The sequence below is a fragment of the Anas platyrhynchos genome, chromosome 9 (assembly GCF_047663525.1).
Source record: "Anas platyrhynchos isolate ZD024472 breed Pekin duck chromosome 9, IASCAAS_PekinDuck_T2T, whole genome shotgun sequence".
Classification (NCBI taxonomy): domain Eukaryota; kingdom Metazoa; phylum Chordata; class Aves; order Anseriformes; family Anatidae; genus Anas; species Anas platyrhynchos.
The window spans coordinates 25,388,844-25,412,081 of record NC_092595.1 but is presented as its reverse complement, the minus strand read 5'-3'; the positions used below and the strand labels follow the sequence as shown (position 1 = coordinate 25,412,081).

The 23,238-nt window shown below is 39.3% G+C and overlaps 2 protein-coding genes across 2 annotated transcripts in view; both read left to right on the top strand.

Annotated features, from left to right (window-relative positions):
* The first annotated feature begins 1,070 nt into the window (after window positions 1-1,070).
* PLSCR5 (phospholipid scramblase family member 5) lies at window positions 1,071-12,491 on the top strand. Its single transcript, XM_021274709.4, has 8 exons — window positions 1,071-1,269; window positions 3,793-3,944; window positions 7,825-7,867; window positions 8,691-8,911; window positions 9,743-9,904; window positions 10,739-10,900; window positions 11,872-11,950; window positions 12,037-12,491. The coding sequence occupies exons 1-7, from the start codon at window positions 1,257-1,259 to the stop codon at window positions 11,908-11,910; spliced, it is 792 nt and encodes a 263-aa protein (XP_021130384.1). The 5' UTR covers window positions 1,071-1,256; the 3' UTR covers window positions 11,911-11,950; window positions 12,037-12,491.
* Window positions 12,492-16,916: 4,425 nt separating this feature from the next.
* The window catches only part of LOC113845139 (phospholipid scramblase 2-like), a 38,809-nt gene continuing 32,487 nt past the window's right edge, over window positions 16,917-23,238 (top strand). The window contains 1 exon segment of the mRNA XM_027468269.3: window positions 16,917-17,103. Within this exon segment, the coding sequence (XP_027324070.1) occupies window positions 17,030-17,103 (74 nt within the window). The 5' untranslated portion in view covers window positions 16,917-17,029.

Genomic DNA, 23,238 nt, shown 5'->3' with positions numbered 1-23,238 from the left:
TGACTTCCCAAATGTGCAATGACAAAATGCGGGGAGGTTTTGCACAGCCAGATTTTCACATGTTCCACTGGGAGACCTGTGGGATTTGAATTTACTAATACAGTCAATAAAAAATAGGTTCAGTGTTTTATTATTATTATTATTATTATTATTATTATTATTATTATTATTAGGAAGGTTTTTCTGTATTCTTCCTTCATAGATTCTTCCTTGTCCATATCTTCCTCAGCTGTACCCTCTAGACTTAAATCTGCTCGGATGTGCCCCTACAGAACATTTCAAACCGATAGGACCTGCAGTAACAGGATAGAAAATGGTCCCCAGCACCTCACCCTACTCCTCTGCACCCTCTGCTCAGGCTCTGCCATTTTTGCAGCCATGCATCATATCTGTCTGTGGCTCACAGGTGCGTGATCTCCATGACGACTTGGGCACTTGAAGTAGAAATATGAGCTGGTAAGTCAAGGTTACTTTCCATCCTCCTCCCTTCCGCTCAGTGCAATGCTGGTAATTACGTGTGATACTTTTTGGACTGGGCTGTGCTCATCCAGAGGAGAGTACAGACAGCGAGCTTTAATTCATCTATACAGTTTGAACACCTCACAGGGATCAGCAACGGAGCCCCACATGTCAAGGGGCTGTGGAGGGGCTGGCACAGGGTCGTTTCCTGGGGCTCAGTGATGTCCCTTGCAGGGGACACTGATGTGGAGCACAGAGAGAAAGCCCAGGGAGCTCCCCCGGCTCTGAGTACCAGGTTTGTTGACTGAGGGCCATCAGTAGGGAAATGCAGGTAATTAGCTCCTTTGTCCTTGCTGGATAACAGCAGAGGATACCAGCAGAAACAGAAACATAAATATTGAATTATAAAAACAGAATTTATATAGTCATGGAATGTATACATACATTATAAAGTGGAATTTCAGGTCTAAAGCATTCAGTTACCCAGTGGGTACATTGAAGTTTTGTCTCTGTATGCACAAAACACTTCCTCTTTCCATTGATGCAAATAACTTGAAATGAATAATGTTTTTCTTGTTTGTTAGCATCATCTCCCCCTGTTGTCCATCGACATGAAATGCAGTGTTCTGAAACATGAGAAAGGCAATACATTTCCTCCAGTTCTTTGTAAGCTGATACGAAGTAGACAGACACCTTCTGAAGTTTTGTGCATGCTGTGCTCTTTTTTTCTTTGCTGCAACAAGAAAAGTCTTTCCTTTTAACCTGGCTTACTTTGAAGAAGTAACTCAGGAAGCTTCATGGCCTCTCAAGGTAAGTGCATCTATAGTCTGTATTTTTAGATCATGTTTACAGAAAACTACAGTCTTGTTTCCAGCAATCAGCAGTCTGATGAAATGAGAGTTTCAGGCTAAAATCACAGCAGCCAAAGTATGGTTGTTTTGGCTTCCTTTAATTTGTCAGCATTCAAGAGGCTCCTAAGGAGACTAAAATCTATACTGGAATGTTATTTGAATAATATATGTTACAAAATGTTAGTATCTGCATTCAGTCAGAAAATGGTGTGTTCATGTGTTTGTTTTTAAACCTGTCAGTATAGGCTGTATGGAAAGACATGTATTGATCCAAGATTAAAACAGATTTTTGCACTATTCTTTCCTATTCCACTTTGAAAATACAAAATCTGCAAATGCTTTTCACTTTCAAAACTGCCCAGAGTAATATAGGAAAAATAAATATCTGAAGGAGAACTGAATTTAACCAGATTACTTCTATCTGGGTTCATTTTTGTCATGTATTGTCTTTGAGCTGCAGCCCATTGGGTATTCAGGGCTACAGATAAACACTATATGATCAGATATATAGTAGTATGCTGATCTAACAAGCCATCAAAATTCATTTTTTCTATTCTGACAAATACTAAAACTAAGCAGAAAGATACAAATCTGTTTTTTCTTAATGTGAATGCAACCCCACAGAGGTCACCCTGGTGTGACGTATGGAGGCAGATGCTGGCCCAGGGAGATCCAGCAATGTCTGTGTGTTTGCCAAATGTTTACCACCCTCATTCCCCCCCTACAACATACTTAAGACATTCAGCATTTTCAGTGCTTGAATTTATACAGCAGCAAACAGATTTAAGGGCATTGTTGTACTATTGGAATATATGTTTTTCCCTGAGGAGTATACATTTTGCTTATTTTAAGCCATATAAAAGAGTTCTGGTTATGTGTTTTTTAATGTATAGCAATTAACAGAAGTAACAATATATTCATGTTGTGTAAAATAGTGCTCGTAATGAAGGAAGTTGATAATATGCTTCTATAGGAGCCAGTAGCTCCCTACATTATGATTGTACGGAATGTTCACTGTATCATATGGTAACTTTTAATTTCTCCCATATCGTAAATGAAATAGGAAAGAACCACAATAAATAAATAAAAAATAGACAAAGCCTCAGAGTAGCTTAGGTTGTCATCAACATATTTACTGCTCAATTTTTGCATAGCTTAAAATTTGACAGGTAGAACTGCAATTTGTTGTCTTTTTTCTCTTTATTATCCAAGAATAACACAAGCACTCGGCCACTTCACAGCATTTCATGTAACAACAAGAGTTATGGCAGTAACAGAACCCTGTGAGGTAAAATGATGCAGAAGAGCATATAAAATATTTATCACCCAGTTATACATTTTTAAAAGCCAGCTACAAATTCAAAAGGGTTGCTTCTTCCTGTGGCCTCAGACTTTGAAGGAAAGCAGTGGCTGCAAAGGCAAATTAAGATCAAAATATGATTAAACGATGAATCAGCCACACTGGGTTCAAATAAAGCTAAAGGATCTCATTTAAACCCACACCTGCAAAATAGATCTTCAGACCTAGAGCCCAAATTCCTTCTGGACTTCAGGCTTCATTGTGCCCAAATATTGTTATGCAGGAGATAAAAATGATCAGTCTGAAGACTGCTTTCTTGCTGAGGCACAGAGGCTCAGTTTAATATGAGGACTTTCAATGTACGTGCTGAGAGCTTCAGCTGGCTCTTGCTTGTTCCAGCAGAGCTAGTGTTACTGAAGGCTGTGGAAAGATGCTGATAGTGAAACCAATGGGAGTGCAGAATCAAATGGCAAAGGATCTTGCTGCATGGAGAGAGAAGATGCCTGTGTATATGAGCAGATGCATGCATGGAGGTGCCAGTAACAGTAAATGCTTACATTACCTCCAGCAGCACTGGTCAGGGTAAACAGCATTGTGTCCTAAAGGAAGGGTTTGCAACAGCAGACGAGAAAATGCAGCTTACCGGTATCTGATCTCCTGTTAAGATTAATGAATAATGCACTGGAAGAAGCTGTAGACTGTTCATACCACAGCGGTAACATGTAGCATGGAGAATCTGAGATCCCTGGAAATTTTATCTCTAATTAAAGAGAAAACATGCATGCCCTTAAGATGCTGGAAGGGAAGCCAGCCCTGACAGGTAGCTGGGTGGACATCAGCACAGAGGCAGCAGTGCCAAGCAGCCCATGCTCAGGAGCCCACGGCCACCCCATGTGTGAGCATGGCTCAGCTCCAGCCTTGTCCCAGCATCTCTGAGTTTAGTTTTATCTGAAGGGGTCTCAGTTTGCATGCTCCAAGACAGTTTTGTAGGGTGAACTGGAGTGCTGGAAGTGAGGGAGCATCAGGAGATTAGCTTCAGACCCTTGCTCTTCATCTGAACTAAAATGCTGATGTAATTCCAGGCAGAATGTGACACTAATGTCCCAGTTTGGATCTGAGCAGCTAGCTGCTGTTTGACACTGCTCATTTCTGATTTTTTTTTATTATTTTCTCCTCCTGCAGAATCTCAACAACAAACAACCACAGTCTTTAAGGATTACCTCCCTGGTTCTTCTGGCCTTCCTGAACAAGATAAGCCTGTTGAACCCACAAGCCTCTGGAAGCAAACATCACATGCTCATAACTTGCCACCTGGTCTGGAGTATCTGAATCAGGTCCTGGATATTTTCAAATGCTAAAACTGTTCTGTTTTCATCATAGACTGATAAATTTGGGGGGTGGGGGAGTGTTTTTTTTTTTTTTTTTTTTTTTTTTTTTCCTTGTGAAGAGGGAGTTGGAGAAGGGGAAGCTTTTTGGTTGTCTGATATTACTATGAAATAAGGAACATAGGACTAATAAGCTCTTCCTTCATTGCTGCCATTCATTTTTATGGAAAACCATTTGTTGTACAGTTCTCCTTGCCCCCCAAACACAATTTTCTTCTCTCTAGGACTTGCTTTTTCGTGATCATAACTTTTATCCCTCTCATTGTCCTGCCCAGATTCCTTCCAGCTCCTTAAGAGCTCACTTCCAGGGAAACCACTGCCAACCTCCGTCTGACCTCAAAACTAGTCTGGTTGATGAAAACAAGCAGTGTGCTGAAGGAACTGTCACATTCCATCCTTTTGGGAACATGCAGGTCTTCTGAGCAAATTCCTTGTGCCCACTGGGACAGTGTCCTCAAGGTTAGAGGGAGGGTCCTGGGAAAGCCATATCCCAAGGGGATGACTTGGTGAGTGAAAGCCTGAGCTGGTTTGGGCTGTGGGGCAGGAAAGGGCTAGTGCCAAAGACAGAAAATTGCATGGAAATGGAAGCTAAGGTCACAGGCAGGGGAGGGAAAGGGAAAGGGAATGGTAAAAACATCTTAGTCCTGGTGCTAAGTGTGCACCTGTTCACCTTGCTCTGTGAAACCACACAGCCCCTGGAGCTCAGATCAGTGGTGGTCTGCAGCTCCATAGCTTCATCAGGTGAGCTCCAAAAGTTTCACCTATTCCTGATTTTTTTTTGGAAGTCCACCCCTGGCTACTGCTTTGACACTGTCTCCAGTTTGCATTTCACAAATGGCTGGATCCTGTCACTCTTACATACATTGAGTAACGCTTCATGCATCCCAGCTGGTATGTCAGAGGGAAGAATCAGGCCCACAGTGTAGTCAGATGATGGTGATACACACACTTCTGTTGTATTTGTGTTTAGGTAGTGCTGAGAAATGTTTGTTTCACTTCAGGGCTCTATTTCAAATATGCTTGTCTGTAGCTTGATTTAGAAACAGAAACTGAATGCATTTTATATTTGAAACCTAAGCCACGTAGATAGCTAATGAAACCAGGAGATCCTTCAGAAATCATCTTCGAAGTGGCGTTATGATTTTCATTTCATGGTGCCTGTGCACAAAATGATGTGTTGTCAATTACAGAAGTGTTTGTTCACAGACTGTCGAGCTACATTTTTTAGTCAAAAAGTGATTATGATAGTAAATACTTGCCAGGTTACATATTCAGTCTTCTGCATGAACATGAATTACACCTCAGCTTTAGCCATACAATGTGGGCAAGCAAATTCTATTTCTCCATTTTATAGAAGCTTTACATCTGACACAAAGACAAAAGAGCAAGGAGCTGTCAGAACTATAACTAGAACTCAAGACTTCATTCATGCTTGTTCTCAAGCCAATAACCATGTGCCTGTGCTGCAGCCCTTCCTAATTATTCTCAATTTGCTCTGCTGTCTGAAGAGAGTAAAGAGGGTGTGCAATGCTGAGCCAGCCTGGCTTCCTGACACAACCTTGCTTGCCCCTGAGCAACCCACTGCAAGTTTTCTGTTAAGGATTTTCATTGTGTAAGAAAAAAAAAATACACCTGCTTGCTGGAGAGTGGCTGTAGAGTGTTAAGCAATCTTCACCGAGGTTCAGCTTCTCCAAGGTCAGGTCTGGCTGTTAATGTGGTCTGACAGCATCCCCTGGAGTAAGGGCTAGGGGACAGTAACAAAAAAACATAGCGATTGCACCTCTTTGTGTTGCACTGAAGATTTCTGCTCACCAGGATTTTTGTTACTGATTCAAGCTTTGAATCCAATCTGCTGGAATAAGGGAGGTCCAAGGATGACTTGTGGGTCCATGTCTGCTGTGTCACTGCCTGTGATGCTGCATTTGTGAGAGGATGCAGTCAGCCTGGCCCTCACTGTCGCCCCTGCTGGCCAGGGAAGCTGTGAAAGGAGAACTCTCCCTTCTCCCTCATTCTATGGATTCTACTTTTCTAGATTACCTTTTTTTTTTTTTTTTTTTTTTTTTTTTTTTTTTTAAGTAATCCAGTCTTCTGCTCCCTTGTATTTAGATCTATTTAGAGATTCAAACATCCCCTCCTCTGATTTATGCCACACCTAGTGTTTCCATGCGTTGCAGAATGTTTTGGTGCAGGATGATGCTCATACTTGCTGTGAGATCCCCACATTCTTATACAAAACAGGAACTCAGGAGCCAAGCATGTAGTGATGGGTGAGAGGAAAAGAAAATATCTGTCCTGTTAAAGCCGGAAAGAAGTATTTCCCTCTGGAAATACACACCTGAAGCCAGCCATGCTGTGGAGCAATGCACTTGGCTGTTCAAAGCTCTTCAGAGACTGACAAAGTAGTGCTTCTGCCCTGGTACACTGATACCATGCTTTCTGTAATTACCATTAAAGTGGCACCCTAAACACTTTTCTACAAAACAGGTTACCCCAAAACCATGATTGACTTCCAGATCACAGCCATAGTTCTTGGAATTGTGCAGTGTCCAACCCAAAGGTCGTTCCTTTGCCCAGAGCAGGAATAGATGGAAGAGACCTAAGATAAATTTTCCAAGAAGATCAATGTTGTGTTGTGCCACTATCCAGGCTTAACCAATTTTGTAAGAAGTTTCCTTGTTTAGATTTTGTTAGACTGATCAGATGTAAATTTAATACTGACAAAACTAAATTCTGACAATTAGCTGTGTATAAGGAATTTAAACACATCTGAGCTCAAGAGGACCGAGACCCATGTAAACCAAAGGGCTTTGGATGCTTTCAAATGAAGTGCAGAATTCTCTTAATCCACAAGTGTCCTAATAAAAGATGCATCAGAACGGCTGCCTTGCAGAAACAAGGCAAAACAAACAAGCCTAACAAGTGGTACTGCTGTGTTGTCTAAATATTGCCTCTGCCTGGGACACAACAAACTAATACACAGAGCAAAATCACTCAAAGCTTTTAACAATACAGGCTCATTATTCTTCTTTTCCCTTTGAAAATCTATCTGGAGGAAAGGAATACATATTAAAATCAATACTAAAATATTAAAATAGCTCTGCCATCTTTAACCTGTTTATTCATTTTTCATCAGCAGAGCTCTGTATTAACTTCCCATGAGCTCTAAGGTTTCTCATATCTCATGAAATCTAAATGACAAACAGCGAATATTATTGGGAGAAGATTTTTAAGTCCAAATATTTTTTATTATTTCTGGCATGTGCATTCCAGAGATTAACGAAAGGGATACAGAAGTTTCTCTCTTACAAGTTTTTCTTTGCTGCCTGCACTAGCTGCAGGAGATGACTGGAATTGATAAATGGCTGCAACAGTTGGAATGTGTACCAGGTAAGATTTGTCAATTGTAAAATATACAAATGCCAGAGAACTGCGACATGCTGGTCTCAGAAGTCCATCACATGCTTTTTGACTTCAGCTGTGAGTAATGGCAAAACCCTGTGTCAGCTGTCTGATACCTACCAGGGTTTTGAGTAGAAGGAACTAGCAATGCCTAACATGTCAGGTAAAACATGCACAAAAAGTCACATAAAACTGGAAGGTGGGCTGAAATCAAGGTAGACTGAAATTAAGGTTTTGTAAGACTGGTGATTGTTTTCTAAGCCAGAGTATGGCAGAGGTACAATAAGCACAGAAAAGCTGTGTGTCATGGCAAAGAGTTTTTCTCCTGCATTTGTAATCATTTCACAGATGAGGACAGTTTCAGACAGTGAAGTGTAGGCTCTCCCAGCACTCACTACTTTGTTTTTTGTTTTTTGTTTTTTTTAAACAGCTGGACCGGATAATTATTCATCAGCAGGTGGAGCTCCTTGAAGGTATCGTGCAATACTTATCATGCTCTAATGGTGCTGGTACACAGGTATCTCCAGAAGGTTTTCAAGTCTTCTCCCCATCTTGCTGAAGTCATTGCAAAGTCTTCTGCTGACCTTGCGTCAGGTCTCTACTGTGGTGGTAGTACGGTGAAATGAGGAAAGAAGGATCACAAAGAGCCTCTGCCTCAGCCCTAAAACCCCTCTCTCAAAGTTATTAAAGATGAATTTTTTCCATGGATTGGAAGGATGGTTGTTGTCCTTAACAGCAATTAGCATATGACAAGTAAATAGATAAAGAAAGGTCAGGAAAAAAAAAATGAAGCATAATTTTATTTACATAGTTCCTCAAAATTTCAAAGTTTCAAGTTCTGCAAGTAAACAATTTTTTAAATGCATTTCTCCATCTTGAAATGTTTGTGGCCTGATTCTTGGGTATCTCCCAAGTTGTCACTGTGCAAGTTGTCACTGAAGTGGGATGGCCTCATATCATTATTCTTCACAGGTTAAAAAGAAGAAGCCAAAACCAAAACTCAGGACATGAATTCTGTTTTGTGATCTATACTTCAGTGTACAGCAAACCAAAGTCTTTGAAGTAAATGTTCTTTCAAAATACAGAGCTGACATTATTATATCATTATCATTGTACTTTGTGTAATTTCAAAACATTTTTTATACAGTCTCTGTTCATAGATTTTAGAATATATAAGGCAGAGAAGACTGAAGCTGTAAACTTGTATGCAAAGCTGAATTTGGTGAGTCTTGGCAGAGGCTACCTCTAATTCTAACATTACGGTACAGTAACACCTGACTTGTTTTGCTTTATTAGCCATACTTGGCACAGAAACCTGCAGCAAATATGAGATAAAAAACCATTTGGGACAAAGAGTTTACTTTGCAGTGGAAGAAAACGGTTGCTTTGATCGTAACTTGTGTTCGCCTATAAGGTCTTTCACCATAAGGATTGCTGATAACTCAGGCCAAGAAGTGATTACAGTGAATAGACCCTTGAGATGCAGCAGCTGCTGGTTCCCCTGCTTCCTGCAAGAGGTGAGTGCTGCCTAATTGCCTTTTGTCCGAGCATCTCACTGCATGTGCTCAGCATTAATTAAGCTTTGTGCAACCTCAGTGAGGATGGCAGGAAGGAATTCCCAGCCCCATCCCAGCCCCGGGCTGTGCGGAGAGCAGCTTCTGTTCTCACTTCTGCATGTGTCCAGGCAATATTACAAGTGAGAGGAGAATAAAAACCTTATACTGGCTACTGGGCTATGTTCTTACTTCTTTTAAAGACCATTCTTACAAACAGGCCTTAATTTAGAAGCAATTATTGTAGAAAAACAAACAAACAAACAAACAAACAAAAAAGGCTTCTTTGAGCGAAAAATACAGAATCAGATTTTTTCATTCCATTTTTGTCTTCTTCTCATGCATCTTTCTTATTTTATTAAAGTGTTTTATAGCATGACTCACCTACCTATTTTATTGGTGCTGCATCAGGATTTTAGAAAAAAAGGTCCTTGGGTAGCACAATTACTTCATGAAAAAGCCTGTAGGATACTCGCTGATTATAATACTTTTGCATTACATTGTATTACTTTTCTCAAATCTTACATCGGTGTTAGCTTCTGGTGCAGCTTTTGAGGTTTGCATTGTTCACTGTATATAAAAACATATATATATATATATATATATATATATATATATATATATATAAAAACACCATTAGACAGCCATTAGATATCCAGTTCATGATTCAGTAAAATTATACATAATTACGTTCAGTAAAAAAATATTTTGCAGTTATCTAAATGATACAGTATTATGGAAAAATACACTAATATAAGACCAGTTTATAAGATATTGCTTTGTTTTGTTTGATAGCTAGAAGTGCAGTCCCCCCCAGGTACAATAGCTGGGTATGTTGTACAGAACTGGGACCCTTTTCTGCCTAAGTTTACTATACAGAATGAAAGCAAAGAAGATGTCCTAAAAATAATTGGCCCGTATGCAACCTGTGGCTGTTTTGAAGATGTTGAGTTTGAGGTATGTTACTTACGAGTGGTAAGAATTTTAGTTACTGCTTTGAATGAATTTCTCACTTGAAAATCCTATTATTCTACCCTTAAAAATATTAAATACGCTAAAATAATTTGGGAACATAATTACAATGATGTATATCGGAGTTCCTGACTTCTACGTGCAGATTCCTGCAGGTGTTTTCTGAACAGGAGTGACAATTCTGCATCCATTTAACATCATTTGTCAGGAGAAAAGTAATTCTGAAGAGCTGTTGAAATATTTAGAGGGAGATTTATGAGATGAGAGGGAGAATGGGAGATGATTGAAGAAACCATGGACTGAGGTTTCTGATGTGAACAAAGCTCTTTCTCTTAGTTAAAGATTCATAAGAGTACTTCTGTGTTCTTCAGAAGAGTTCAGTAGGGAATGTCCCAAATTTCAGTATAGTCTGAGAAACTTGAAGATGGCTGCACAATCAAGAACATATCTGTTGGTTGTGGGGGACAGTGGTCCACAGCAGTGATACTACTGTGACTTGGAGCACATCAGAAACACAAAATGGGGGAAAAAAATCTGTTATAAAAGAAGAATTGGTATAAATTTTCACAATTACTTTCATCCACTTTTCCATCAGCTCTGAAGATGCTGATATCTCCAAATGTGTAAGAGAGACCCTTTGTTGAGTGCCATTCCTAAAAGTAAATCCGACACTAATAGAGTATTTCAATGACAAGAGCAGCCTGGCAACTATGGCATACTCTGCATAGTGGGGCAGTCATTAATTCTGTTAGGATATAATAAGTGCGTATTAGATTTCGTTACTTTTTTTTTTTTTTTCCCTATCTTTCATTGGTGCAGGTAAAAGTTCTCAATGAAATGTCAACCATTGGCAAAATTTCCAAGTACTGGTCTGGATTTGTAAACAATGTCTTTACCAACACTGCCAACTTTGGGATCCAGGTCCCAGTAGATCTTGATGTGAAAATCAAGGCAGTGATGATTGGTGCATGTTTTCTCATTGTAAGTATGAAAAATCAAGAGGTAGTTTCATGGAACTGGACAGCCTGCGGGAACAAAGGGACCCTTGCTGTCAGCTGTGATCATACAAAGGCATACATGCAGTGAAAAGTCAAACCACTGCCTGGAGGATAGCAGTTCACTGGAAAGCTTTTATTTTTTATTTTTTATTTTTCATCCCATTTTTAGTTTTTCTATTTTTGTAATATTTTGTTCACTAAACTTTTAAAATAGTATTCTATGTGTAGTTCAATATCTTGCATGACAGGATCAAATATCAAATGTAGCAAACTTCCCCAAGCTTCTTATCTGCTGTGTTTGTATGATCCATAACAAAGGTTATGGTAGCTCTGGTGGTAATTTAAAACACTGAGCCCAGTTCTTAAGTTCCAGGGGAAAATCAACCATCTAAAAATTAACTGTTCAAACCTGGTCCCCAGCTGGGACTCCTTGGTGGGGAGGGAGGCAGCTGCCTCTTCAATAACTCTGTTGAGTGTTTTGCATGTATAATATTCAGGTCATATGATTTCTCCTAAAAATAAAAAAAAAATCTCTTGTGAAATTAATTGTAAGAAAAGAATTACATATGAAAAAGAGAATACTGTTATTTTCTTAATGCTTGCTGCTTTTGTCAACTTTAACATATTAAGAGTAGCATGCAATGGTATCAGTCACCTTCAATATATACATCAGAAAACACAAAAGGACAAAAGTATGTAAATTATTCACTAGAAAGTCTTTGCTTTAAAACATCAACAGCTCAGATATTTAGTTTTTATTAGGTTAGAAATGTAACTTGTGGTACTTAAGATTTTTGGATTGTCCTCTGAAACTCTGGTTGCTCAGTGGCAAAACAATATAAGTTGATTGACTGACCTAGTTACTTTATGTAATAAAAGCCTACAAATATGACTTTTCATATTAATTGTTGTATTTTTGTACCTTCCTTACAATCACAGTTTGTTTATTTGTAGGACTTAATGTTCTTTGAAAACTCTCTGGATGGATTATAACAGGATGACAGAAACAATAAAATATGCAGAATGTGTTTCAGTAAGTAAAAATGAACATAAATTGATCTTCTTGCTTTGAAGACTTATATGTTAGATACTTTCTAATTCTTTTTCATTTTCTTCCAGAAATCCCTTGAGCTTTGGACATTATTTTGAACTGCACAAATCCTTGTTCCATACAGGAAAAGAAAGGGAGCTAATGATGCTGTTTATTAAAATATCTCTCATGTAAATAATAATTTTGCCATGTATGCATTGTAGCTAAACATATACTTTTCCCACAGAGCACTGTTGCTTTGGAACAGTGCTATTTTCTTTCCCTTTTGATGTTTCTGCATGGGAAATCATGAAAGATTAGACGAAGACTTGCAGCATCACTGATGAAAGTCTGTGTTTAAAGAACCCTTTGATGCTCTGTGAGTTATGCTACCAGTTACTAACCACATCAAGGTGTGTTGTGTGGGTTTTGCTTTTGCTTTTCATAATTTTAGAAGTAATTTTCTGATTTGTAATTTAATTAATAGCAACAAACTGAGTTTGAGAGCAACAAATATAAAGACATCACCCAATGTGAACTTCAAGATGGTATCTATTTAAGTAAGTTGAAAAAAAAAAAGAGAAATGATGTTTGCTAGTAATTTAATTTTACGGCGAAGATTTATTTAATGAGCAGCACCCAGAAATTAGTCTTCCAACACTAGAGTGGGGAACAAAAATTTCATTCAGAAAATCTGGATTTTCACTTCCTATACTGAAGGTAGGAAATAAGGTTTGAGAGAGAGTCATCCCCTATGTGCTAGAGGTGCACGAACCACTTAACATTTGAACTATTTGATTCTGAAGGAATCAGAAGGATTCCTTCAGATTCTGAAGTCTGAAAGATTCTTGTTCCCATGAACAAAATTTTTTTTTTTGTCCTCTTTATAATATCTGGTGGTAGATAACTTCTCATTCAGCCTTACCTGAGGCCACTCTAGAGCAAAATGCCTTCCAGGGACAGAATTATTCTTTCCCTTTGGCAAAGGACTATACAACAGCAGCTTTTTCTATTTCAGGTAAGTTTTAAATAGCTGTTCATTCCTGCAGTCACACCTCATAATATTGTTCCTAATCATTCACACCAACAGGCTTTTACTAATACAGGCATCCTGTCTAGGAACATCCATGATACACATAAAATATACACAGTAACATTTTTGTTGCAAAGTATTTGCTGTGCAAGGTTGCTTATGTCTCTCTTAAAAAATACAATGAGTCCTTCAAGAAGCAGAACAGCACCATAAAATACTGGTGGTAAAACCAAATGCTGTCATAATCACCAGTCAGGTTCACAAGGAGAAGATTTTACAAATCCCCTGGAATGCAGGATTTTGTAGCGTGAACTGGTAATTCAGTTCTTGTAAATAACCAAACACACCAACGGAAGGGAGAGGAGATGATGAATTATTCATAAAAATGAAACAGAGCTAAATTTATCAGGTGATTAATTCTCAACAAATATTTAGACTAATTTTAATTTAACGTTCATGGATATGAATTCAAACACAGTGAAGCCAGGAAGCAGCAACTAATATTCCCATAGAGAAATTAGCTCAGGAACGCTTATAGATTTAAACAGTATGTTTTAGATTATATACCAGACTTGGGTATTTATACAGAATCACATATGTCTTGAAAATAATTGTGGTTAACAAGCTCTGACAATCATCATTATTTGTTAACCGTTTTGTTACCAGCTCTCACTATAATTCCTAGCAGCACACCAGGCTAGAGCCATCCACAGTGGTGAGCTCCAGGGAAGCACTGCCATCTCCCCTCCCGGTACATTTACGTGTTCTCTACCTATGGGTTTAGTGGGCAAGACGCTCCCTCCTGTGGAAATTTATAGTTTTGCAGAGAGGTACAGATGACATGCCAATTTGCTCTTCTCACTAGTTACACACTGGTGTAATTCTAGTAAATTCAGTCCTTTTGCTGCTGACTTAATCTAATGCAGACTGAGGAAAAGAGCAATATTACTGTTTTAATTTATCCCTTTAAATCACCTTGCTACCTTAGACAGAAGTAACTGTACTGTAGCAACAGTGTTGGGTCTCATGTAACACCATGTTCTTGTACTGGTGGTGTGTGTAGCTGAACTCAGGGCCTGGTGAGAGCAGCTGGTCCTGGGTTATCAGCCACTCTTCTTCCAGTTTCCAGCCCTCTGATGACCCTTAGCAGCCAAAGACATCTTTAAACAAATGTGTTCAGTCCCCACTGAAGTCAATACAAAACAAGGTTGTCTTTACCTGCAGGTCTGAATTTGGCCATGAGTATCCACATATGCCCTGTAGGTGAATTATGCATACTTTTATATATTTTTATATATTGTAACCAGATGATGGTACTGTATTTCTTGTTCTTAGTGACATTGCTGCTGGTCTTGTATGTTAATACACATTATTTTTCTTTTTCTTTAAAAAAAAAAAAGAAAAGAAAAAGAAAAAGGTAACATGTGTAGGAATGTATGAATGTCCCTGTTTACAGCCAGGGACAGCTTTTGAGACATACAGAAACAGGCTAAGCCCCTGGATAAAACAAAGCAGAGGGGCTGGGGCAGCTCTTGCTGGCTAGGAGAACTTCCTCAGCAGTCTGCTTGACTTTGGTCCTAACTTCAGCATCCTGGTATAAATCTAGTGCCAATGCCAGCAGTTTTTCAACTGGAAGTTCCTTCACTTAAACTACAGTTGCCATGGGAGAGCAGGAATTCATGCTGCCAAAAGATGAAATCCTAAGTGATATTACGAAAGAAAAGTTAACGTACTACAAACATTTTCTAAGTAATAAGAATGTTCTACTAACGTTCTTATTAACACCAATGCATTTCATGTGATGGAAGCTACATGAACTCTTTACAAAACCTCCATTTCACAATTCCCCAATGCCATGAGTGGCACTCCAAAAATTTGGTATTCCCCCAAAGGAGAACAGATACTGTCTAAAGCAGAGTCATGTCCTGAACATCTAGAAAGAAACATGTTTATTCTAATGAAAGAGAAATTTTACTTAATTCAGCCAAGCGACTACTTTCCCATTTGATAGCTAGCTGTGGATCTGGGTAGTACATAATTCTTGTGTGCAGTAGGTGGCAGCAACAGTTCATTATTGGAATATTTAGCTACAAGTGTACCCGGGACACTGGTTAAAAGATCAACATGCTTTTAACCTCTAATTGATTTCCAAACTTAAATGGAGGATTTTTTCTTTGTTGCCTGATATTAAACCTTTGGCATAAGATGCTTGATTGTCTTTATTGCCCCAAATTTACAGATGAGTCATGGTGACATATTTTGTGACATCTGGTAGATGCACACGCAGAATCCAGTCTACCTTAAAGAGGGTTCTTTTGGTCAATCCAAAATCTATTCTGTACCTGGGTCATCTCTACAACTTCCACAGGTGGAGAGGGGAGAAGCTGCAGTCCCAAGGCACTCCCCACCTTCTGCAGAAACAAAGTGATGTGTCTAAAGGAAACTGCTTTGTGGTGGGGTCCCTAGAAGTGTGGGGAAGTTTTCTATTAGTGAAATTTGTCCATGTGTCGTATTATCATGGTCTATCACCATGTGCTGTAAAGATGGAAACCCTTGGTACTGCCACAACCCCAGGTGACACCAGTAACCTGGGAGGGAGCTGCTTTGTTGATGGAAAGAATGGCAACACAGAATCTCTGCAGGCTCTGAGATCTTTGGTTATCTAATAATTTGCGGTATATGAAAGTGCTTTTCTTTGAATTACTGTGATGCATATATTGAAAAACATCTTTGTAATTATTTATTTTAGAATTAGACAAACCTAGAAATGATGCAAAATAATCATTTTCTAATGGAGCTAAGTGGTAGCTCTCATTAGGAAAACCAAAATGCAACTTCTTCCTATTAACAGTCTTCTTCTTTGTATTGCTTTCCTTCAATTAGAATGATATATTCTCTGTTAGAATGACACATACTAGTTTAATTCAAATATCAGCTCTAGGTTTTTAAATGGTCTAGGTTTAAACCTAGAGGTTAAAGAAGTTTAAACCTAGAGGTTAAGCTCTAGGTTTTTAATATTTCTCTTCCTTAAAAGTATCTCCATGGTGGGGGTAAGGACTTTAGATCCTTAGGAAAAGTTACCCCATATTCTGTGAGAAGAGATTTGTTATTTTTTCTGGAATCCAAGATACTTTGCTAAACCTGATTCCTCTTAAGAATAGCTTCCTTAATGCCAAATCATTGTTGAGGTCCTCTGTTAGCAATTGCTGTGAGATGGACTTGTTTATTTGCCACTATTTTGTTCCTTCACTCTTCTTAAATGAAGCTAACAAAACAAGCCAAGACAGATACAATTTTCTGCTTTCTTTTCTGTATTTGTTAGGGTGCATTTGTAAGCACAGTACTAACCTCTTACAAAATAAAGGTCAGCTGGACAGACTGACACATGCCCAGTGACTGTACCCAAAAATGTGTACATTCCTTTGGAATGGACGTTCAAGAGGAAACTCTTGGCACTGCAAAGAGGAGGTCTGCAGGTGACTTCATTGTTGTGCATCTCCTGGGTTGCCATTGAAAATTCATCTCAATTCACAATTAAGTCTTATATTCCAGTCTCTTTGCAAAAATGGTAAAAGAGACTTCTCACCCTCATTCTCTTCCATTTTCTTCTTACTTGAGTTATCCTCAAATAACTATGTAATAAAAGACGTCATCAAGACCACCTGAGTTCTCACATGACATCCTAACTGGGAGGAAGGTTGCTGCTCACCTGTCGGACCTTATTGACTGTGCTTGCTAGTAAACATTGACAGGCTAGACTTAGTGTGCAAGAAAGCACAATGGCATTATGTAAAAGCAGAGGACAGAAGTGCAGGGAGCCACAGGGTGGCCCCACGAGAATGTCGCTGCCACCCAGCTGGCCCCAGGTCGAGGCTTCCCTTCCGCCTGCATTTTGGGAACACGAGACTGGAAAATATGGATGCCCTCACCACAAATGATCCATCCTTAACTTTCTGTTGGTCAGTTATAGCACGACTAATAGTGCTTTTATTCCAGTAAATGGCAGTTATTGAGGGGAAAAAAAATCCCACAAGTCATTTCAACAGGACATGTTAGCTCAATGCATGTTTCCACCCTCAGATATTACTGGCAGGGCCTTTTTACTCCATGCTGACCACATCAGGTAAGTGCTCTACTTACAGCACAGTTGTTTTGTATTAAAATAAAAACCCCAAGGTACCACTGGTAGCCATTGCTCTACACAGAAATACTCCTTTCTAGCTAGAAATGAACCTGGATACCTTTGTGTTTTCTTTTCTTTGTCTTTTGTTTGTTTGTTTGTTTCAGGTGAGAAAGAAAATGTTGGTGTGTATATGGTAAGTTTCAGTGTTGCTACATAAGTATTTTCCCAGTTGTTCATGAATTGCTCACAGAATCTTGGGGAATTTTTTGATAATTCTAATAAATGTGTTACCTTTCTACCCATGTCTCATTTTATGCCCAATGAAGAATTATATTTTGCCATCAGGAATCATTTTGTGCAGCCATCTTTAATGATTATGCCCCTGATATAAGGGCTATAAAGGACTGAAATAAGAAATGCAGGCTGGGATCAAACTAAGGATCATTTCTAGAAATGCTTCATATGCTGCATTGTGAGAAACACTCTGTAGCCAATAACTTAGGCTCAGGCGAGGATCTCAGTGGAGTAGTAATTTATTCGCGATTGCAATAGCGGGCGCCCCACAAGCAGGAGAGCGCACCTACTAGTTCCAAAACACAGTTTATATACTTTTTGATGGCAGGACTTTCCCCTGTTTCCCCACTGAGTGAGTAATCCAGGTTCACAATCTATCTGATGCTTCACAGACAATGCACGGCCTTCAGTTGCTGGCCTGTTAAATTTCAAATTTCTTTTGACACTTTTACTGTTTAAAGTGGTAATATTCCTTCACTTATCTGACTTAACACCGTGATTTTCTCCCAATTGCTCTAAGGAGTCCGGTTGTCTGCATTTTACAAGGTTGTTTGTTGAGCTTTCTTATCACTGCAAGCATATCTCAATACCACATTCCTTCCTTCTAAACAATGTAACTCTGCAAAAACATTTATATTCCCACAATTCCCCCCTTTTCCTTTTTTTATAAACCGTTGATTTTTGCAAAAACTTTTTAAACTATTTTTATTTTTTTTTTAAGTGTAATTTGGTAAATATCTTCCTCTTCTTCACTTTCTTTCCTCTCCATTTCCTCTAATATCATCATTTTATCTGAGTAGGGTGGTGGATCCATGGTCATTTGTTTCAGAAATGTGGTTTCAATTAACCTCTGGACAAGTCCCCTTACACAGGGGATAATGCAACAACCAATGGCTGTCAAAACTCCTGCTACTATGATCAAGGATGTAAATATAGACATTACCATCCCTTTCCATTTACCAAACCAAGATTCCAACCATCCTGTGATGGAAGTGTCTGCTCCTGAATTTTCTGCCAATTCATTGGCAAGGGTGGTAAGCCCTTGCAATGCTCTTGTTACTGTGCCATCTGGGGCAGTATTGTTAGGGATGAAAATACAACAACGGTTGCCCAGCATCACGCATACACCACCCTTCTCCGCAAGCATCATATCTAATGCTATCCTGTTTTCCCAAGCCATTTTGCTGACAGCATCTAGTTGTTCAGTGATTTCTCTTATCGCATCCCTGCTATAATTGATGAATCTCTGCTGATTATAATAGATATAATTAATCCAATCCACATTTTTATTGATTGTTACCCACCAGAACAGTGACTCAAGCCCTGCAGCAATTTGATTTCTGGCTTTATGGTCATCTGGAACTCCTCTAGGTACCCCAATAGAATCTATGTACACTCTGTCATCAAATGATATTCCTAAGCCTCTTTTACTTCTTCTGGGTATTTGTGATGTTTCTCTTTCAAATGCCAGGGTGAAGGGTATAGCTAATTGAACAAGTGCACAAGTGCCTTCCCAATTAGATGGTAGGGTGGACCGTAAGATCTTCCCTCCACAGTACCACCAGAGATCTGCCCTGGGGATCTCTAGTCTTGAGCAGTTTCCCGTCAAGTCCTTGGTAGCACAAGGCAAATTCTCCCAGATGCCAGGTAGCACTCACACCCTGCCGTGAGAGGCAAGCTGTATGGTTACCTATAGCCGTAGAGAATGCAGGGGGAACTGCGATATTGCTATCACACAAGGAACAGCAAAGAGAGACTTACAGGCCTCATTTCCCCAGGCAGTCTTTTTTTGGTACAATGTAATCATACATTGCATCCCCTGGGAATCCTTGGTCCACCCCCATGGGAAGGGCACTATCTGGGCAATCGGTCATCCCGAGGCACAAGCATAGCAGCAGCTACGGTTGAGACTCTGGACGGTATATTTGACCCATTCTATCCAGGCATTCACATCCCCATACCCTGTTTGAATCTCAAATGTTTGAACTGCCACATTTCAGAGGGCCTCCTGTTTTCTCTCCTGTTTTCTCCTTCAGTTTCTCCCTTTCTCTGATGGCAATAGAGGATCGTTTCCATACAGCTATTCTCAGTCTGGCTGTTGGGTCTCTCCCAGTTATTTGTTCTCTCTGCTCAGTTGTCGTTGGGCATTTAAATCTCCACAAGCTAACACCTCACAAACATCAAACATGACGGCTTGTGGTACATAACCCTCTGTCACAGTCACCCATATTTTGATGGGGTATCCCGTTTTTGCTATTTTCTGGTCATGCCTTTTCCAAGTTGCCAATTGACCAAGGCCTTCTCTGAGGCCTAGAATCACTAAAAACAAAATTAGTAATCGATTTTTCCCTGTCATTATTTTTAAACCTTAGTTTTCCAAATAATTATCAATACAAAGAATAAGATGTACACTACTACTATAACAACCCCCCTCCTTGGGAGCACTGCAATTTGCTATAGGTCTGTTCTTTCTCTCAATCACAAGTTACAGTCGTTAGTTACCTGTGAAAATAAAAGGTTACTTTACACTTCTAAGCTCTTCTCCTTCTCAGAGTCCACTATGAGATTTTTCTCTTCAATTTCAACTTCCAACAAGTCTTTCGTAGGAACAGCTTCCCAGATACTAGCGTCGACAGATGCCTTCACTCGAGTATAGTGAGTCCAAACTTTTTCCACAGTTTTTATGGCTATTTCAGTGGTTAGTAATTGTCCTTCCCATTCAGGCCGGAGTTGACTCTTTCCAGGTCCAAATCAGGACCCGGTTTCCTGGGTGATGGTGGTGAATGGGGAATTCCAAAGGTGGAGTTTGAGCCAACAACCCACAGGTCCTGAGAGATGACAAAGAAGAGGACAACCCCAGAATACAGTTCTTAAGAAAACTCTCTTGTTTCGAATTGTGGTATCTCATCCCTTCTGCCCAGATAGGGCAATCTGAACAGCATCTCATATGGTGAAATTCCAATATCCTTTCTTGGTGCTGTTTGAACCTGTAGGAGTAAGCATTTTACCCAAGGAAGTTGGGTTTCTAACACTAATTTAGTTAATTGCTTCTTTAATGTCTGGTTCATTCTCTCCACCTTCCCAGAAGAGGAGGGGTGCCAGGGGCTGTGAAAATCCCACTCAATCTCTAAGGCCTGCTTTAGCACTTGCAGTAAAGCTTTACACCCATCCAGTCACGTGGTCAATTAGGACAAACAAGTAACTCAGTAAAGTTTACCTGTATACTTTGGAAAGGTCAAATCCCTGGCTCTTGTCCCCCTCTAGATGGGTTACAGAAGACCTTTTTATTTACCTTTTGACATATGGTACATCCTCTACATATGTGCTTCCCTAAAGTGTATATTCCTACACAGACATACTTTCTTAGCACAACATCACACATTGCTTGCACCTCCCAATGACTCTTCTGATGTAAAACAGTTAATATTTGCCTCATTATCACTTTATTCAGCATTTCTCTCCCATCAGGGAGTATCCATTTTCCTTCAGACTTCATTCCTTAAAAAAATCTTTCTTTTAAAACTTTTTAGTTCTTTCTTAATTTCTTAATTTTCAACAATTCCCTGAATCCTCTCTGCATTTATTCTGTTTTCCTTCAAACATTAGATGCCTTAAATACCTGACTTCTCTTTCTCCATATTGTAATTTATTTTTCAATACTCCCAAGCCCTACTTTCCCAGAAAGTTAGATAGCTTATTAGTAGCTTCCTTCACAACTGTTTTCTCCTGTCCTGACAATAAAAGATCATCCACATATTTGTAACAGTAACACCTCCTCAGGAGGTTGGAATTGCTCCAAAATCTGTTCTAGAACTTGCCCAAATAAATAGGTGGCCCTGTAAACCCCTGAGGTAAAACCGTCCATCTGTATTGTTGCTTCCGCAAAAACAACATTTATATTCCCACAGCATGCATTTTTAGAATTCAATTGAATGTTTCAAGCTTTTTTTTTTTATTACTACTTCTGAATACAATAGAAGAATTCAAAGTGACAAAATACTGTTTTATTTTAAAAAAAGTAATCCTATTTCCTTTCATTTTCAGGAGGGATTTTTTTACTATTATACAGACAGCTTGCTGAGTGTATAGAATAGAAGTGAAAAAAAATGTTTTTTGATTTTTTTTTCCACCTTTTGTCCTATCTCTAGTTTCATGTAGTTGTAGTATCTGAGTTGAGTATCTGGGAACTCGGTAAGAGCCACAAGTAATGCCTTCCCTAACCTTCAGCATTGCTCAGCACCAGGGCAGCAATACCCCACCTGGAACTGTAAGTTTTCCTCCAACACAGGGCTAGGGTTAGACAACATTAGTGTTTGTGATGCAAGGGGATTTTTAAAATGTATTTGAATCAAGAACCAGATGTGCACTTTAAACTCCTCAGAGCTTAGAACTGTTTTGTTCTGATATTTATTTTGTTCTGGAACATTTCCACTTAAAATAATTGAGCCCACCATGTGGGAATGGCATCACTCCAATGCCCTAACAGTGCAACAGATAGATAAAGACAACGAGTTTAGTGGGATGCAGAACAATCAGGTTATTAATTGAATTAATAATTTAGCAAATACACTAATACATTAAATGGTTGCCTATCGGACAGCTTTATCACAGTCCTTATCGCTGCAGACTGTCAAGGCCAGCAAGATAATGCACCAGAAAAGTGAAAGCCCAACAGGAACTTGTGGTGCACAGTGTCTTTCATCCTTGTGACATCCTTGTGACACCTGCGCTGTGGATGTTGTCCCAGCGAAGTCAATGCGGTACCACAGTTCGATTCCTTTGATTTCTTAATATAGTCTAATAGAAAATTAGAGACACCTTTTATTTTTGATGATCTGCACAACACATCATTCCCAATGCCCTCGATCCACATGGACATTTGTCATAATTGTACTATCAGACCTGTGCTCACATAATTAAAAGCACAGTGGTACTGTGCTTTAAGGAGACCTTGAACAGGTGTTTTCTTCTGGTTTTGCTAACTAACAGCAAGCAGCGTGTGACGGAGAAACCTTAACAATTCAGGAAAATAATGTGAGGCCAAGAGACCAGAAAAAAAAACAGGGCTTGGAAAACTGACTGCAGAGAGTAGTGCCTGTGTAAACAGACAGGGTGTGTCTTCTGGCACAAACTTTGTTCAGAAACAGAACAGCAGGCTGATAAGCTGACGTTAAACGTGCTGGTGTTACACCTAAAGTTGTCCCTGATCCATAAAAGCCTTTTGTAAGCTAAAATTGTTTGCTTTTAGCAGCAATAGTTGGAACCAGTGGCACGTAGCAATTTTACCTTGATTTTTTTTTTTTTCCAGCACAAAAAATTATCTCCTCCTATGGTCATATTCACACAACTTCCACACTCAGACCAGGTGTGAGACTGTTAGTATAAGAAGGTGTGGTTATATGGCTGGGGGGAAAAATAGGCATAGGTGTGACCTGACTTCATATTAACCTGCTTGCAAAAGCAGCCTCAAAATACTTTGTCTCAAGCGCTTTGAGTCCTTTGTTCAGTCTACTCTTGTAAGGACCAGATTTGGCTCATTTTAGGAACAATGCATTTTATAGTTGAGCTGTCACCACCATAAGACCATTGTCATGATGTCAGTGAAAGGTCAAATGATTGTGAAGTTAGGAAAGAGGAAGAACCTGACCCTGATGAATCACTGCAAAACTATAAGGTAACTTTCAGGAAAGAGTGAGGCTATCATGGGAACTGAACGGGAAGGAGGCGGAGGAGGGTGCAGGGAGAATAAAATATTCCTAGCAAGATAAATAAACTCTTTCAACTAAGTGTTCAGTTTAATCATGTCTGTATAAATCTAAGCTCATTGGAAAAAATATGGTG

Excerpts from the sequence above, each read along its gene's own strand:
- PLSCR5 (XM_021274709.4), top strand. Across the intron at positions 7,868-8,690 it reads GCAGGTGGAGCTCCTTGAAG|CCATACTTGGCACAGAAACC; the intron begins GTATCGTGCAAT and ends TTGCTTTATTAG. Across the intron at positions 10,901-11,871 it reads TTGGTGCATGTTTTCTCATT|GACTTAATGTTCTTTGAAAA; the intron begins GTAAGTATGAAA and ends GTTTATTTGTAG.